The sequence below is a fragment of the Ascidiella aspersa genome, chromosome 1, assembly GCF_963924565.1.
Source record: "Ascidiella aspersa chromosome 1, kaAscAspe10.2, whole genome shotgun sequence".
NCBI classification, from domain to species: Eukaryota; Metazoa; Chordata; class Ascidiacea; order Phlebobranchia; family Ascidiidae; genus Ascidiella; species Ascidiella aspersa.
Genome location: NC_139447.1, coordinates 28,042,762 through 28,060,363, shown reverse-complemented (window position 1 = coordinate 28,060,363; position 17,602 = coordinate 28,042,762). Strand labels below are relative to the sequence as shown.

The window sequence follows — 17,602 nt, the reverse complement described above, 5'->3', positions numbered from 1 at the left end:
CGCTGTTGGCATTTGCAAACATTCTTTTTTAAAGGTCTGTGGGGTGCTGGTCTAGAATCCTGTCACTTTCTTTACGCACAGTAACAAACCAGAGAGTCAAAATTGAAATTGCAAAGTTACAGTATAAATATTATAATAATAATACTTGACCCACACGAATCCAAACGCTAACCCGCACCGCTCACCCTAACCTAAATAATGCATGTGTACGTTAATTTAATAATTATTAAAATGTGTAGAAGGATTCTCCTTAATTAAAATAATTTTAAAAACAGCTTATCAGTTACTTAAAAAGTTATTCACCTGATTCTATTGGTTGCCCTTCTCTGCTATCAAATAACTTGGCGCCGGTCTAGAATCCTACCACAGTTCTAAAATCAACGCACAAAATTTGAGTTAGCATGCGGGTTAGCGTTTGGGTGTGGGTGGGTCAAGTATTATTATATTCCAAATTTAATAATAATACTTGACCTACCTTAACCCAAACGCTAACCTGTACCCTAACCCAAATGGTGTTTCGTTGTGGTAGGATTCTAGACCAGCGCCAATAACTGGTCTTTGTATGTGTAACTAAAATGTAAGCCTTGAGCAGAAAATTTGTTAACATCGATAAAATACAGTTTTAACCACAAAATGTGTCATGCTGGTTCAGCATATTTAAAATTGTTAATTTGGTAGTTAATTGGCAGTATGACCAAATAGCTAGTCAAATAGATCATACAAGTTTCTCGATGCTACAGTCATTGAAGTTTGCTTGCTGTAAATTGTGTCAGCTATGTAGAGTTTATTTTTGAGCAGTACTGTTTAAAAAATGCTTCCAAAGCCATTCTGTTTTACCCTTGTGGTATTTTATTTAAGCATCCCCCTGTGCATAATTAAACTCGTCAACTTATTTTTTTTTTTAAATTGAATTAGTACAGCAGTCACATAGAGATTAACTTGTGTTTGGTTACCACCCTGATAGGATTTATTTATAAGAAACAAGCTTTGAATGACCCAAACCAGTTAAAATTTTGAATAGCATTTAATCAGGTTTAACAAGTGCCTATTATGTTGCTAAGTAATCAACATTTGATGTAAATCCTTATTTGTTTCAATCTGTGTGAATAACGGACTTTTTATAAAACAGAAATGTTCAATACAGAATATTTCATCATTTGTTAGGATACATTTCAGTGAAAGATTTTCTGTGTTAACTAATTTGCCAGAGATAGTTATATTTTAGCATAACCCCAGGCGTGTCTGTCACCAGACAATAGGCAATATATTTTATGAAGGCGGGATATGTTTTTGGGAATGTTTGTTTCAGTGGATTTTGGTACATTAATACAAAAACAACTTAGTGTCTCAGTTGAATTTAGCCATGAGACATTCAGTAATATGTTATGTTGAGTATACTACTGTGTATTATGTCAACAATGTTTTACATTACCATATGTTGTTTCATATCAGTTTTAATCATTGAAATCTTTATGACCCATAGTGCAGGTTGATCTCTCAGAGAAATGGTCTTGTCGTCCTGTAACATTCAACCTCACAAGTCACAAGGCAATTACCATTCTTACACTATAACTATTGTTTTTTAGCACTTTTGCAGTGTTTTTTGTTGTTCGTGTGCCATACACCATAAAATAGCATTGTATAGTAAAACAATTGTAAGTTTTATTCTTGTGGTTATTGTAAGTTATTTAAACTTAAAAAAAAAATGTTTTACAGTGGTTACTGAAAAATATGTAGGAGATGGACAATTAGACATGGTACTTGTTTTAATTGGTTAAAAATACACAATTCACATGTCGCATAATGGAAAAAGAATGGATTATAATCATTACAAATCAACTTACAAAGAACAATTTATTACCAATCCAGAAATAAGGTAAGTTTTATGTCTTTAATTAGTTCTAAATATGATGTCAGACCACTGCACCTAAATAAAAAAAAACTTAATTGCCTTAAATGATGAAGTAACTGTAGATGTTACTGCAGGGGTCCACATAGTTTTGATTTAATATCACCTTACATTGGACCCATGTGGTCTGTAATTTAACCCTCCTATTTTTAGTGATTGACTTGTTGTCTCATGAGAAAGCTCAGGTTATAGAGCTATGGCTGATAGGTCATCATACAGATTAATCATCAGCCTTTGATGGCTTGATGTACAACAAATTGTTTACTGTTATAATATTACAATCACTCAAAAGCAAGGCATGTGAAATTGTTCAAAACGGTTTAAGATGTTTCTTTAATCATAATATGTCAATTGATATACAGTAGAATTCATTTATAGTGCCACCTGAATGGACCTAAAAAAAGTACCACACTTTAGAACAGGGATGTCCAACATTTTATTATAGTTGGCCGCATTGACACTTGAAATAATTTAATGGGCCGCAGAACCTATTAAGTTTCAAGATTAAGTATTGCTATTTAGAGTCATAACGGGCCTTTAGAATTATATATATATTTTTTTACCCATACTATACTATTAGTGCGCCCCTAAAAGCTGACTGGTACATTTAATTAGGCTAATATTGAACGTTTAAAATACTACTTGGGAGTGAAAATGACTGTCGGGCCGCACAAAAATTTCAGACGGGCCGCAATGTGGCCCGCGGGCCGCAGGTTGGACATCCCTGCTTTAGAACATTTCAAGGTAACTGACTGCAGATAACTACAGTAGAACATGGAGGTAACGGACCAGCTAAATTCAATTATTGTACATCCTAATAACAAAACTTTTGGTATTCTTAAGCATTTAGCAACAGACTTTTTTTTAAGGAATTTCACAAAGTTATATATCTATGATAGATACATCAATTACACACTGACAATGAACCTGGCTTATGCAAAGAGACCTAAGATCACAAGAACAAAATGCTTGAAAATTACCCAGAAGCCACAGTAGCTTACGCTTTTATTACATTAGCGTTATCATTATCAACCAGCTGATGAACCTTTTCTACTATATTTTTGCATCATAAACTCATGAGTGTCATTATTCGGAAATTTTGAGCTCAAGGTACAGAAAAATGAGAAGTGTCACCATAATGAAACTGTTCATACATATAGTTACTATACCAAAGTCATTACTAAATTGAAAACATATGGTTTTTAAACTAGATTTTTAACAGGAGTTGTTACAGACGAAAAGTCACTATATCCAAGTTACTATCTGCATTTTCTGTAACGAAAAAAGTATGTTCTTTACCTTTGCAAAGACAGAAGTTATTATATAACTAAATTAACTATGTTTTGGATTTCCCCTAAGTTAAGGTGTTACATTTATACACATTTTTTCAGTCAATTTACTTAAGTTTAATCAACTTATTACTTTTTCATTTGTAGTCTGGATGTTTACTGTCATGATGAAGATAGTGTTGAAGACTGTGAAGAGTACAAACTGGTTTTTAGTGCTGCTGAAAGTTACCTCAACAGATGCTCGTCAAGTCAACTGGAAGGGTCACCATACTATGCGCTGCGCAAATTTAAGGACATTGTATATAAGTAAGTTTGAGCGGTTACTGAAAATAAAAAAGTATAATTCTACTACACGAAATACCTGAATTAGACCAGGTTAAGTGAGCAATTTACCAGTTTTAATAATTTGAACAAAACTTGTTTAAATTATTTTTCTTGTTTGAGAAAATTTCAAAACTATGCTTAAACTGAAAAGAAAAATAATCTCACATAAATAAAGCTTAATAAGAAACAGATTCGTTTGTAGAAACCTTATCCATATAATTGGCACTGATAGCCATATAATTGGCACTGATACTATGCATGATCCATATAATTGGCACTGAGACTATGCATTGGGCAGGTACTAAATATAAACTTTGTGCATGCATAAAATCAATCACCCTTATGATACCTACATGAAGGGGTCTAAACCTCAATAACAATAAATTTTCTAACAACGTCATAGTCTTGTTACTTCGGTTAAGCATGTCATATTTAATAAACTATGTTATGAGCTAAAAAATCAGTAATTAGCCGATCACATTCCTTGTATAAACGTATAAATGTCTATCTTATTCGTTAAAAGCTATATGGAAATAAAAGTGTTTAATTTTCACCAAAAAGTGATTTATTTTCTTAATTTATTTACTAGAAACAAGAAAGCCAAAATCAAGAACACCTGGGGAAGTTTTGCTTCTGTCTTCTTTCTTTTGAGTTTGTATGCATTGCGAATTCTTCGCGCACCATGGAGAAAGTCTTATTACAAAATCAAGGTAAAAGAACACAACAATTATGAATCACATATGTCTTTAAGACTAAAAGTAAAAACTTTTGTAAATATTTTACCACTTGCATAAAAATGTATACTTACTATATATATAGGTCACAAGAAGTTAGCAAACTGTTAAGCATGTGAGCTGCATTAGCAAGTTCTGTTAAATGAAGTTAGGTGGATAATTGCGAACACAGGCCAGAGTCCGTAAGACCAGGCTGTTAGTGGAACCAGAAGACAAAATTATTTTTAAGGTCACAAATAACAAATGGTATGGAGCTTTGGCCAACTGTACCTCTTTAAACATTTGTTAAGGGACAAAAAGGTCTATGAAAAACATATACAATGTTTAATCACAATAAATACATTAAGAATACAGGTTTGTGTACCCTTCATGCCATTTTGGGTAACACTTAAAAAACAATCTGCATTTCACATTTTCCCACTCCTCATCTGGGCATTTAAAACACTTTTATTATTTTCAATCAGAAATTTTATAACAAATTATGTTTTTTAAGATTAAATATTTAGAGAAATTTTGCTTCTTTTTAAACCAAGTTACCTTAAAATTAAAAAAAGAAAAAATATTGTTTTATGGACGCAGTTTTGTGTGGAATATGTAAGACACTTAAAGTAATAAAACAGTGGCACATATCTATGCTAATTTAGTTGTTGTGATTACTAATTAGTAGGGTGATTATTTTTTTAACTGAAAAATCGAAATTTGGACAAATTTGGACCAAAAAATATATCTTTTTGTCAAAATTTTGACCTATTAGAAATACATTGATTTAAACAACATATTGTTGTTTTAATTACTGCATTAGTGTCTTCGCGTCATTGACCATGCCTTTTTGATGTTTTACTGACTAGACCGGTCGAATGCAATCAGTTATTTTTTCGGGTTTATGCAAAACTCATGAGAATTCTTATTTAGTTGATATTTTTGTCATTTCAAAACGACAAACAACTACTAAATCGCCCAAAAAACAATACGCTGGTTATTTTAGAAAGATGTTGGTAAACAGTTGAAATAAAACGTAAAAATAACTGCAGAAAATTAAAAAGACCTTGCATATGATTGACATAGGAAATAGGATAATTGCAAATCACAAGCAAAAAATACAGCAAATATTGTTCAATACGTTGGTCCAACTCAAAGATACATAACAGTATAAAGAAAAAACGTTTGAACTGAACCTAATTCTATAAACTAGGCCTGCATAGTGCGTAGTTAATTCTGCCGGCTCGCGTATACCGCATATTGCTCTAATTAGGATTTATTACACTTAAAATGTCGTTAGATTTAATTCAAAACTATTTGTTTTTTTGATAAAAGTTTACCTGAACGACAATTTAAAAAAGCTGACTTTAGTTTTTTATTTATTTTGTAAACGATTTATGTGCATTTTATATGATTTTCATTTGAAATAATTTTAACAAATTTTGACCTATCATGTAAAATTTGACAAAATTTTGCCTGTTTTGACAGGTCAAGAAATAATCGCCCTACTAATTAGCCTTTATTATTGTGAATTAACACGTTTTGATCATGCTCTTTTTTGTTTTCCAATATTGGACACCACTTTGTAGCCTATTACAGTGCTCTAACGCTTTTCACCTTTGTCGCCTTTAAAAAAGTTGTTTAGGTGTTAATTTAGATACAACAGCCAGATTCTTGCAAGAGCTAAATATTTTTATAGAGTTACATGGTTCGCATAGCGGCATAGCGCTGAAAAGGTTTTCTTACTTTGCTGTTTGACTTACTGTTTGACATATAAATCAAGATTAGGAAATGTGCAAAACGCGAAACAATTTTGGCATTTCCTTAGTTAAAACAGGCAAACATTAGCGAATTTTTGATGGGTCATTGCCTTGCACCTCCCTGGACCTGCCTACCCTCAAAAAGTTAAAAAAAACTTCTAATTAGTTGTTTAATAGTAAAAGTCTATTAGTTATTATATCTGGCACGAAAACAGAAAGACTCACATACGTCAACATCAACTGTGTCTTTCTAAAAACATTAACTGTACCCCCTTTGCATACCTGCACATTGGATATGGCAGAGTTTGCCAAACAATTTTTCGGCACTAATTACAACATCGGTAGTGACACTGTACTCGTTTTTTTCAGACCTACAGCGGCAGCTACCACCACGGCATCGCGGCCCACTTCCATCAGGACGTCGTTGAGGAGCTCATGCTAAAGCTAGGCTACATATACTCGTCGCCCAAACAGACCTTCTTCTTCCACCAACAAAGCCTCACCACCGCGCCGTCGTGGAAGGACTCACTAATGCTCGCCGGCATGGACTTCTTTCTGGTGCACGTTCGCTGCGTAATTGCCTCGCGTAAAATGGGCAACAGCGCGGAAGTGGACATTCCAATCCCGGTATCACGGTTTAAAGAATACCAGCCGCAGGTGATAGACTTTCACACGATACAAGGCCAGCCCGTACGAAACTTCTCTACGCCGGCTATCGTTCCTCCCAGCTACACCAGCGCCACTTTGCCGTCGAGATCGGCTCGTTCCTCCTACGCGGAAGGCAGGATCTTTGCGGCCGAGAAGCCGGGGTACGACACGGGATTCGTTCCTATTAAACACCCAGCCCCGCTTAAAATCCCCTACGGCCATCGCATGGCCACGCACGCTAAGCAAGCGCCGGAAACGCACAGCGCCAAGCACGTTAGCAGCAGGGCCGGGCGGTTCATGTCACAGCTCTCCGATGAGCACGAGGACATCTACGGGTCGGAGTCGATGATTCGTTACCCACCACTTATCGACGAACCCTTCCGTGCTGGCGCTTCGACGAGCTTCGGCGTCGAAACGATGCAGAGGTTAAAGCGCACTACCGGCGTCCCAGTGACTGGCAACTACGTAAGCGTGCGACCCATGGACAAGGCGCGAGTAGGACCTAATGAACGCAGCTCAGCCCACGCGTCTTCCTATGGTGGCGGCATGCTAACGTCGCCTGCCTATTTCACAATGTCGCGCGACCAAGAGCAGGTTTCTCGCCCTAGCAGGCCGGTTGCTGGCGAATACGTCCATGTCCGGCGTCCTAAGCGCGGCAGCGACAGCAAAACCGAAGATACCCAACATATTTACCACGAAATTCATGACAAAGACGTGCTGTCCGCGCGCCCCTTGTGGAACCAGGCTTAAGCTTTGCGCGCCCACCTAGGTTTCCCAACGGGTGAATTACTCCTGATGGACTTTCTACGCCGGCTTGTGGTAAATTTACATTGCTCAGCGTAGCGTAAGGGCGATGAAATCGCCGTGCGAAGTGCGACGGGCCGAAAAATCGACGGTTTTGCAATCGTGTGCTTTTATTATTGTTCGACCGATTGTGATCGCTGGTGTGCATGCTGTACCTTTTTATTATACTTTGATTTCAAATTTTACCTTTTCTTTTGTCTTATTACGTAAAGTCGCGATTTGCGCCACTTACTTTTCAGAACCGCATAAACTTGGGCCTTGTATTCATTTGATTTTTACTGGTGATTTTCAACAAATTAAATCGTTTTGTTTAAAAAGCCCGACACTTTGGTTACGTTCAAGCGGAATAAAGCAAATTTATGGTTCCAAAAAGTTGTTTTTCTTATTCACCTTAGCGAAAAGTGGTCAAAAAGGGCACCTACAAGTAATTGTCAAATATTTTAGTTAATTTAATGTAAACAATTTTTTTCTACTCTAATGCGCGGGTTGTGAACACGTTTATTCCTGAAAGGGATTACTGCAAAAAATAGAAACCAAATATCTGGTATTAGTAAAATTGTTTTAACGTTAGACACAAAGCGAAACGATATAAAAACGCTCAACAATGCGTTTAAGCAATGACAATGAAATCGACTTCGGCTACAATATCCCTGGGTTGTAGGCAAACTAATAAAGCCTGTGGCTTTGCGAGTTTTCCAATTCCAAGCGCCACCGACTAAGCCAAACAAGCAGTACTGGAAATGCCCTTTGACCAGGAAGCATTGTTCGTGTATGCTTTTTATTGAGCAATTCTTGTGCTGTATGTGACTTGGAGGGAGTCGTGACACAACCACTTAATGGTTGTTTATTGGCCGCAGGGTGATTTTCCAGCGCAGATAGGCTGGGCAACGGAAAGCCTATTATACTGTTTGGCGTTACGGTCAATTGGTCATACTGAACGCAAGATTATGTAAAACTACCGTCACCTGCTTTTTTAAATATTCATGAACTGACCTCACGCCATGTTGCTATGTTATCAAAATAAACGCTTTTTAGGAAATTTGTGTTCCTGCCTTGCGTTAAAAGTACTCATTCCAGTAGCCTACAATGTTCAAGCAATAACTATGGTCGAAATCACTTTTCAACAGGATTATACAAGGAATTTGAGGGTTTTTCCACTGGCTTTGTGATGTATTTGTCGACTGCAAATACTGGATGTTGTAATATTTCATTTTATTTACAGACTGAGCTGTGTCATCATAATTTATGTGCAACAGTGGTGTAACGATGGTGGTTATTTGCAGCACTGGTAAAGCCTACTCTGCAGTGTAGCCTCTCCAGTAAAGTAAATCGTTTCATGGTTAATCATTTTTCATGAGCAACTTTGTGTCAGGTTATTTCCTAAACCAAAGTGGTAAGCTTGCTTTGTAGCTAGCGCTCATTGCTCGCTTGAATTGTTTGCATTAGTCATTGAGTGATTCATTGCAAGGTTCTTTCCACATCGAACTTTTTCGACAAAAATTAATTTCTTTGTTCTTGTTACAGTATTATCCTAAACATGACATGAATTGTTTGCATAGCGCCAAAGGCAAATAATGAGGCTTATCAAAAATGCCTTACAGACAAGTTAATACTTTAACGTGATTTAATTCAATTTTTTTCCCTTTTCTTATTAAGGTAAACTAAACTGTTTACATTTTGTATGCATACATGATAAAAAAAAATAGGTTGTGCAGTTGTAGGCCCTACGTTGCAAAGCAAATATTTCACCAAGGCTAACAATTATTGATATACAAACATGGTTATAAAAACATGCACAACATTTCACGAAACTAGCAAGGCCTGCCTGGCCTTGTGTTTACCAAGGCGAGGGATTTTGCGGGTTCGTTAAAATTGTTGTAAGCAGCTTATTTGCATTGCAATCAGCTTATGTGCTGCTCAGTGGCATTGTGTTGAACAGTTTATTATTAAAGGGAAAACGCATGAGTATGTAATTACCCTCCAAATTTTCTGCTTCTTTGAAGTAGGTTACTGATTAACGATATAAAAGCACAACATACCTACGCGCCAGTAGAAGAAACCTAGACTGTATAAACGGCGACTAAATATTAAGTTGGTGCATGTACATGCTAAAACCTTTTTGGATGTTCAGGGTAGGGACGTCCGGTTGTTGCGATGCCGATTCTAGACAAAACGTATCTCGATCCGATCCCATATTAAACTTTATTTCTATTCAGAAACGAGTAAAACAGATTAAACTTTAAAGTTATATTTATTTTATGTTAGGGTATTTGTATTTGGTTTTATGGCGAAACTTGATTGAGCGTTATAAAGATAGTGATTAACATATTATTTTTTTGATAAAGTTACTTTTCAAGGTGAGTGCCGTTGCGTCGGAGTGAAAATCATGGCTAATTTTGCTATATTAATGTTGTATATAATCGGCACCGATACCACCATCGTATCCGATAAGTAACTATTCTACAATTTGGTATCCGACCATATCCTTATTTAGGGTATTGTTGGTCATCAGCAATTGTTTTGTGGGGAAAAAATCTTTTGGAAAATCTAAACTAGTTTAGGTATAGCAATGTAACATTGAGGATCTGTTGTAATCAAAAGCATTTGAAAAGTCTTACGAGCCAAGAGTCGGAGGAACACATAAAGCTGCGAGGCCTTAGTTTTAGACTTGGATAACTAGATATTTCTAGTTTTCTAATTTAACGAATTAGAACATAATGTGGTTAATTCTAATTCTAATCCAATTTAAGAATTGCTTGTTATGCTCTAATTCTAGTTCTAATTGAATTCGGATTTTACCAAAAATGCTACTTTGTCCAACGGCATTTTTAGTTTCTCATTTGAAACAAAGAATTTAACTTGGTTGCAACGACTATAGTAGGTAACTTTTACAGCCTGAAAAGCATACGCTACACTATAAAACTTAAAAAAAATTACCACAACAATGTTTGCCATTTACATTCCTTTGAGAATAAGTGGGATTTAAACTAAATTGGTAAAACAATGCAATTTTTATTTAAAATTTCAATTCTAATATAATTTGGAAAAACTGAAATGCCCTAATTTTAATAGTAGGCGTAATCTAATTTTAGTTGTGCAAGTCTGCTAAGGTTAACCTTTTTTGAAGAATGTGCAGCAGCGACACCTCTGTTCAAATATTATTAAAATTTCAGCCACATTTGGTGACGGTTTAAGGGTGATGAAGCAACCCTATACTGCAACATGTGGTCATAGGTTGATGCATAGCCAAACAAATTCACGCCTAAGCACAAATTTGAGTTTGTGTAAGAAAACTTTAAAGTCGATTTCTTTATATAATTCAATTTACACAAGAATTGAAAAAAAAATGGCTTTTTCAGTTAAAGTTTCCCAACTGTATACAGTATAGAAGTGACTCTTTGGTCTTGTCTTCTACTTGTAATTTATTTGGCTTCAACCGAATCTTTTACACTTTATCTCCAAAACATGTTGATACCATGTTCCTTTCCAAAATCAAATCCTATAATTTTACATTAAAAATTATGGATTTCAGCGCGTTTTGCATGCATATTTTTTATTAGGGCATAAAAATTGAATTAAAAGTAATTCAAAATCAATTTTAGCGCTATAGGCCACAAACTAATAGCAATGGAAAAGTAATGTAGTGTTAATTATTAGAATTACAATTAAAAATTATGTAGAATTGGAGCAGATCTCCAGGGCCAGATCGTATTGGGACTCGTCAGATACTAGGGTTGTATCTGTTGTCGAATATCAAACTGTAACAGTTATTTCAGTCGTGATTTGCAAACAAAAGCAGCTTTTTCGACCTGTTTTGTTTTCTCACAGAAAAATAAATGAACTTATCAGGTTCCTGGGCTTTTAACGTTAAAGAAAGGTTTGTTCTCCTGACCTAAGTTCAAGCTGAAAACAATTACCTTTTTATTTTATACGTTTCAATTTTATCACTTTTGGTCGTGACGATTAGGCTACGGATGGCTGTATTTGATTCTCAAAATATCGGTTATCAGGATCAGACATCTCTAATTCTGAACAAAAAGATTTAAGATTTCCCAAAGTTTTCTTTTTTGACATTTTTGCAGTATTATCTTATTTTGTTTATAATACCTAATTTATGTTTACTAAACTTTGCAATTTTCGCCTCTTGCCAATTTCTCTATTATAGCTTTTTTGAAGTCATAACGGCTTGTGCAAGCAGCCCTGTCCAGAATTTGATTTTGAATACAAAAATCCGCATCAATATATTTTTGTGTGTTATAAAGTCAACCTTGTGAATAGTTTTATAAACACAAGACAAACAAAATATTTTTTATTGTTTTTAAGTTGTTCGCCAAAAAATGTTTTTTGACTTCCACCTAACTGTCCCATTCCTTTAAAAACAAATATGGATTCGCCACTTAAAAATATCAAAGGAATATTATAGGGATTCTTTTAGCATACAGCATATCGACAAATATTTTACCGGTAAATGAGTCTACAAAAATAGGTTTAGTCTAGGTGTGGACAACTTACGGCTCGCTGGCCAGATATGACCCGTTAACGCAAACCATCCGGCTTGCCGCCTCTTTTAAAGCTATAGGCACGATGCAATGCCTTATATTTAGACAATTTAACAATAAAAATGTTTGCAGTTTGCGCGAGTCTTATTTGAATGTGGGGTGTTTGCGGGAATCTTCTTTGCCCAACAGTGCTAGGTATAGGCCTACCACGGAACTCTCAACAATGAAGTTATCGCCAACTGTAGTCTATATAAATGTATAATTTCTCGCGCTTTGCGTGAATGATTTACAAGTTTCGAACAAGATGAATACATCTTGAGTTTATCGGCACTATTTAAATAACCTAAAAAAAGTTAAACAATTAGTTTATGACTTCCCATATATATTTAGAAACAGCATAATCTTTGTGTCGTGGAAACTTTTTGAAGCATTCAAGTTGCCAATTGATAGTGTTTTTGTAATTTTAACCGTATTTACAATATGGCCATTGTAAGTAATACCTCTCTAAGTCCAATCATCAATAACAAAAGCGGTAGTTTATCCTACTCCAAAGGCAGCTTCTTTGCAGAGCCGGCGTACAAGGCGGGCCAATTCGTTCCCATCAAGAATCCGACGCCGCTCGAAATCCCCTGCGGCCTTCGCATGGCCACGAACGCCAAGCAAGCGCCGGAAAAGCACAACGCAAAGGACGCCAGCAGCAAAGCTGGGCAATTGATGAAACAGCTCCCCGATATGCACGAGGACATCAACAGATTGGAATCAATGTTTCGCTACGCACCACCCGTAGACGAACCCTTCCGTGGCGCTTCGACGAGTTTCGGAGTCGAAACGAGTGGCGACATACCAACGTATCTCGCCTATTCCACAATGCCGTGCGACCAAGAGCAGGTTGCTCGCGCTAGCAGGCCGGCTGCTGACGAATATGCCCACGTCCGGCCTCTTAAACGCGGCAGCGACAGCCAACATATTTACCACGAAATTCACGACAAGGACTTGCTTTAAGGCTTTTAAATGTTTAGAGTTTTTAAATTGCCTAAAATTTAGACTATTTAATTGCTTAAAAATAAATCGTGCAGTATTCCTTGATTGAAAGGTATAATATCATACTGATTAAAAACTGTAACAACTAAAATTTAATTTTGAGTGGAAATCGAGGCCCAAAAAAACCTTGCTGAGTTAGATTTGGTCCTCGATTTAGGAAAGGTTGCCCACACCTGTTTTAGGCCAACGTCGTTAGAAAATTGCATTTTTTATGAACTTGAGAAAATACGTCGAACAAGGTTTGATCAAAGAAAAATTGGCTCAAATAAAACTTTAATTAGTTAAAATAAATATTATTAGCAAATACCTAGCCTATAATGCAGGGGTTCCCAAGCTGTGGTATGCATACCACTATAGTGGTACACGAAGGTTTTTCAGGTGGTACGCGAGTAGCTTTCGTTTTTTCACAAAAACCTGGATTCACAACTTTATGTTTTGTTCATGTGGTTTTGTTTACAAAAAAAAATCCGAAGCCCATTCCTTGTTACGTAACCATCCCTGTTGTTTCTTGCCATTACGATCTTCAAAATACTGGCCATGTCAATTGTCAACAATAAGCACAGCAGTTGCTTTAAAAAGCCGTACAACGCTGTAGTACAGTGGGCGACGGGCGTCAAATATGTCAAATGATTGCTCTTGATAGATAGCATCTACTGTTTTATGGCTTAATCTACAAATAGCGTTGAATAATGCTAGTTGTAAGCTAAAAATACAATAAAATATGATTCGAACAAATTAGTTTTTTGCAAGAAGTGGTACGCGTGGCAATACAGAGCGTCCAAGTGGTACGAGAACGTAAAAAGGTTGGGAACCCCTGCTATAATGTATTTTAGTATTATTAACTGGGAATGCATTGAAAGAAACGACGTTAATCGTAGTATGAAAAACCTGTCGTTCAGCGATATGCCAATACTTTATGACACATTCAAGTTTTTGCCAAACAACAAATTCCTCGGAAGCTATCTACCCTAATACAGGCCCAATCCGAAAACAACGTGATTTCTCAAAATGAAAAGTGTTGCAGGAGACGCCGAACTTAAACCGCAAGGAAAAGCGCCACCGTATATTGTCCGTTAAAAAGCCCATCAGTCAAGCGTCCAAACGAGCGAAAAACAACTCAACGGGGCCCGTGACAATGGGCTGAGCTGGGCGAGAGGCAAGGCTTTGCCGGCGAAATCAGCATCAAGTGCCCGCGAAACATCGCCGGACACATTTTCTCAAGCAAGTGCCTCGCATTGGAGAACACTTGCGACACTACTTGCCCCAGCACCTCCCGGGTTGCCAAGGGGTTGGGGTGTTGAGTATCAAAGGCCGCGGGCCGACCGTGCTTGTATTGGCGCCGGGACGCAATGGATACCGGGCAGTGATTCCCGGATGTTGTTTCAACGCCTGAGTTTATGTCACTCTTGCGTTTGCGATAGTCGCACTGTTGTGGTTATGTTTTGCGGCGCCGAGACATTTCGCCGGGATGAGAGTCTCCATTATTGGCCGATGTCTTTTAATGGCGGAAGAATTTTTTACCGTTTCGACCTTTATATTAAACCTTTGAAAGATCGGAAGCAACATCTCATGTTACACTAGTCGTTCAGGTATGACGTTTCAAGGCCAAAAAGTCCTGAAACGGATGTAGGTTTTAATGCCAGGATCCCATAATACTTTTAACTTCGATAGAAAAGCTACAAGCTATCTTCAAAGAAGCTTGAAAGATACACAATAAACAGATGCATAACTGTAGCATTTTGTTGTAAACACTTTATAATCTTATGACCGTGTAAGGGCGCAATTAAACATACTTGATCAATCAGTGGACGTTTGAGGTATTCAAGTAAGTTATTTCAAAAGCTGGGGAACCAACAAAACTTCTTTATCTTGAACATTCTTGAAGTGGGGTTTATAAGCGGGGATTAATCATGCGCTACTCGAGCGAAAGAAACAACATTGCAATCACAAATAACGGTGTGACCACGCCGTCCTGGTCACAGTGGTCTCTCGCGGACGCGACCCTGAGAACAGACTAGTCTTTACGGCCACTTTAAAAAAAGCCAGGGCCACAGTTTTTTTTATTTGCTTTAAAAAAAGCCAGGACCACAAAATTTTCCTTTCTCTGAGCGATTCGACCAAATCGCATTCAATTAGTGGTTGTAAAGCGTATACCTATCGATATATATCCTTATGTCTCGGTTTAAATTTCGTGAAATGAATTGCGGTGTCTTTATTTTTTTGAAAGGTATTTTTTGGCATTGGCAGCGCGATACCGATAACTGTGGAGAATATTTTTATTTTTACCAAAAACAATGGCTGTATAACAGACAAAATTTAATAAAAAAAATAACCAGATTGAGCAGCAGCTTCGAAAGAGACCTGTTTCCTATTTTATTCTGTTTTGACTACGTTTTAAAAGTTAAGTTCTGTTGAATTTAAAGCCGCCTTTTAAGCCTTGGCCCAGGGCTTGTTTATTCAGGACGTGTTTTACGTCGCCTTTTCGCGCCGAGCGTGAAGTGCCCGTTCGGCAGGCATCGATCAAGACCCCGCATGTCTCCCGGAGCGTAAAGTTGTGACGCGCGTGCCCCTCCAAAAGCGTCCGATATCCGGGAGCCGGGCGTTCGGTCACTTTCGCCCGCTTTTGTGCGTGTGTTTTTAGCCGGTCGCTATATTATTCCTTCGACTTGGGTTTCGATTTTGCCGCGGCAAGGGAGAAACTCGCCGCGCCCAGAAAGATCTCCACGGTTATGATTTCACGCCCGCCGCGACGACACCTGTATATAAGGTTCGACACCTTGTCGCGGCCGCTTTCACATACATCTGGGACACCATCCCGGACGGTTACCAAAATTCTAAGTATTGTAACGAATTTACAATCACACAAACCAGAGACTCCTGAATTGACGACGTTCACTTTGCCCCCTAAAGGAAATCTCGGCCTTCAAGGCTTGCCGCTTTGAATGGAAAAGATGATTTATGTAGCCTTCGCGATTGGGGCTCTGCTGTCGCTCGCCAGAGCCCAGTCGACAAAGTAAGTTGGTGTGGATACAGGGCTTATTGTGTATTCGATCGGCGGCGATACGCACCTGAGAGATGTTATCCCTGCGCGTCGCTGATGTATGTTTGTGCTTTGTCTTCCCGACAGCATTTGCCCGGTAACGGTGAAGGAAGAAAAGCCGATCGAAGTCTTGGAGAAGCAGACGGTTTGGCGCGAGGTGGAATACCAGCTATGCTCGTCGAAGAAAAGCGGCGACATCGAGCTGAGCCGGAGCGTTGTCGATGGATTGGAGTACTGCACTTTCAACAGGTTAGCAGAACCTAAACTATATGTTGACAGCAGAACCTAAACTGTATATTGACAACTTAATAGTTAAAAATTTTCTTATCTGTTGAATTGACACAGGTCTTGAAGGCTTCTTTTCGACTGAACTTACGCTATTTTGTGACGTAGGCAGCTAAAGCAAGCCTCGAAGACCGCGTCGCTTTCATCCATATTATGGCAAATAGGCCGAATTCTTAAACTTATATCACGTTTGCCTGCTAAACTTAAAACCGTTATTGACCTACTTGATGTTTACCCAAAACAGACTTTTGTTTTATTTCCAAGTTTGGACTCAGTGTAACAAGAGACAAGCGAAAAAATAATTAGGTCCATTAAACTTCAATCCAATTATTTAAGTCTCTTACCAGAACAGTTTTGACCTTATAATTTAGATGCCAAATGTCATTTCAGAATAACTTCAATTTCTTTCTTTCTAAAACAATTATTTCTGAAGGATCACCATATCGGGTCCTTAATCCATCTAAGCAGAATCAAATTCACTATCTACTGGCATGTGACATATTAGACCTTAATAGTTGCGTCAATTCAATATACCTCAGCAACAGCAAAATTCTAACATTTGTTGTTTGATAGATCCTCTGAAGAAGAGGTGAAAGTAAAGAAAACCATTGTCGAAACACGCGAAGTGAATGCTTGCTGTGACGGCTACACCGGCGACACGTGTACTATCGGTAAAGGCATAGACCTACTTATTATTGTCAATGTGTAATATACTGTTTTGGTGTTTTAAATTTTATTTGTTAATTTAGACAAAGGTTTGTCAATTTTGGCGGGATTACTAGTTGACACGTATGAATGTCACAATCTGCTTTCTTTGTGGATTATATTAATATAACGAAAATGTAAATAAATGATCGAACAAGTTTTAAACATAACCTATAAAGGATCAAAAAAGTAATAATTCCTATTAATTTTTGCATGTAAAAAGCAAACATTTAGTGAGACACAAAAAAGGAAGGACGCCAAAAAAATCAAACGACTATCCTTTTAAGCGTCCGGATTAACCCTGTAGTCGACAAAATGCCCCGAAAACCTTCCATAAACGATTTTTGTTTACCTTCAAAATCGAATGCTTTTTTCGCAGCGATCTGCCGAAACAAGTGCCAGAACGGCGGCGTTTGTGCGAAGCCGGATCAGTGCGACTGCACCGGGACCGGATATGAGGGGCTGTCCTGCGACCAACGTGAGTTTTCGCGTTTGCGCTGCACAAAAAGGGCTCGAAAAAGCTAACAGACGGTCGCCATTTCGGCTTAACGAGGCCTTTCCGAAAAGCAATCGCGTCGACAAAGC

General features: G+C 37.6%; 2 protein-coding genes across 2 annotated transcripts in view; both read left to right on the top strand.

Moving 5' to 3' along the window:
* Positions 1 to 1,720: 1,720 nt before the first annotated feature.
* Positions 1,721 to 7,819, top strand: LOC146169243 (uncharacterized). Its single transcript, XM_083389185.1, has 4 exons — positions 1,721 to 1,876; positions 3,346 to 3,504; positions 4,112 to 4,232; positions 6,365 to 7,819. The coding sequence occupies exons 1-4, from the start codon at positions 1,794 to 1,796 to the stop codon at positions 7,391 to 7,393; spliced, it is 1,392 nt and encodes a 463-aa protein (XP_083245311.1). The 5' UTR covers positions 1,721 to 1,793; the 3' UTR covers positions 7,394 to 7,819.
* An 8,119-nt stretch (positions 7,820 to 15,938) lies between these two features.
* Positions 15,939 to 17,602, top strand: part of LOC146169242 (uncharacterized) — an 81,051-nt gene continuing 79,387 nt past the window's right edge. The window contains exons 1-4 of the mRNA XM_083386329.1: positions 15,939 to 16,000; positions 16,115 to 16,276; positions 16,886 to 16,983; positions 17,397 to 17,495. Coding sequence (XP_083242455.1) covers positions 15,939 to 16,000; positions 16,115 to 16,276; positions 16,886 to 16,983; positions 17,397 to 17,495 — 421 coding nt within the window. The remainder of the gene's footprint in view (positions 16,001 to 16,114; positions 16,277 to 16,885; positions 16,984 to 17,396; positions 17,496 to 17,602) is intronic.

Coding starts and splice junctions, on each gene's coding strand:
- LOC146169243 (XM_083389185.1), top strand. CDS start 1,794: ATGTCGCATAATGGAAAAAGAATGGATTATAATCATTACAAATCAACT. Junction 1,877..3,345: donor ATTACCAATCCAGAAATAAG/GTAAGTTTTATG, acceptor TTTCATTTGTAG/TCTGGATGTTTACTGTCATG. Junction 4,233..6,364: donor AGTCTTATTACAAAATCAAG/GTAAAAGAACAC, acceptor CGTTTTTTTCAG/ACCTACAGCGGCAGCTACCA.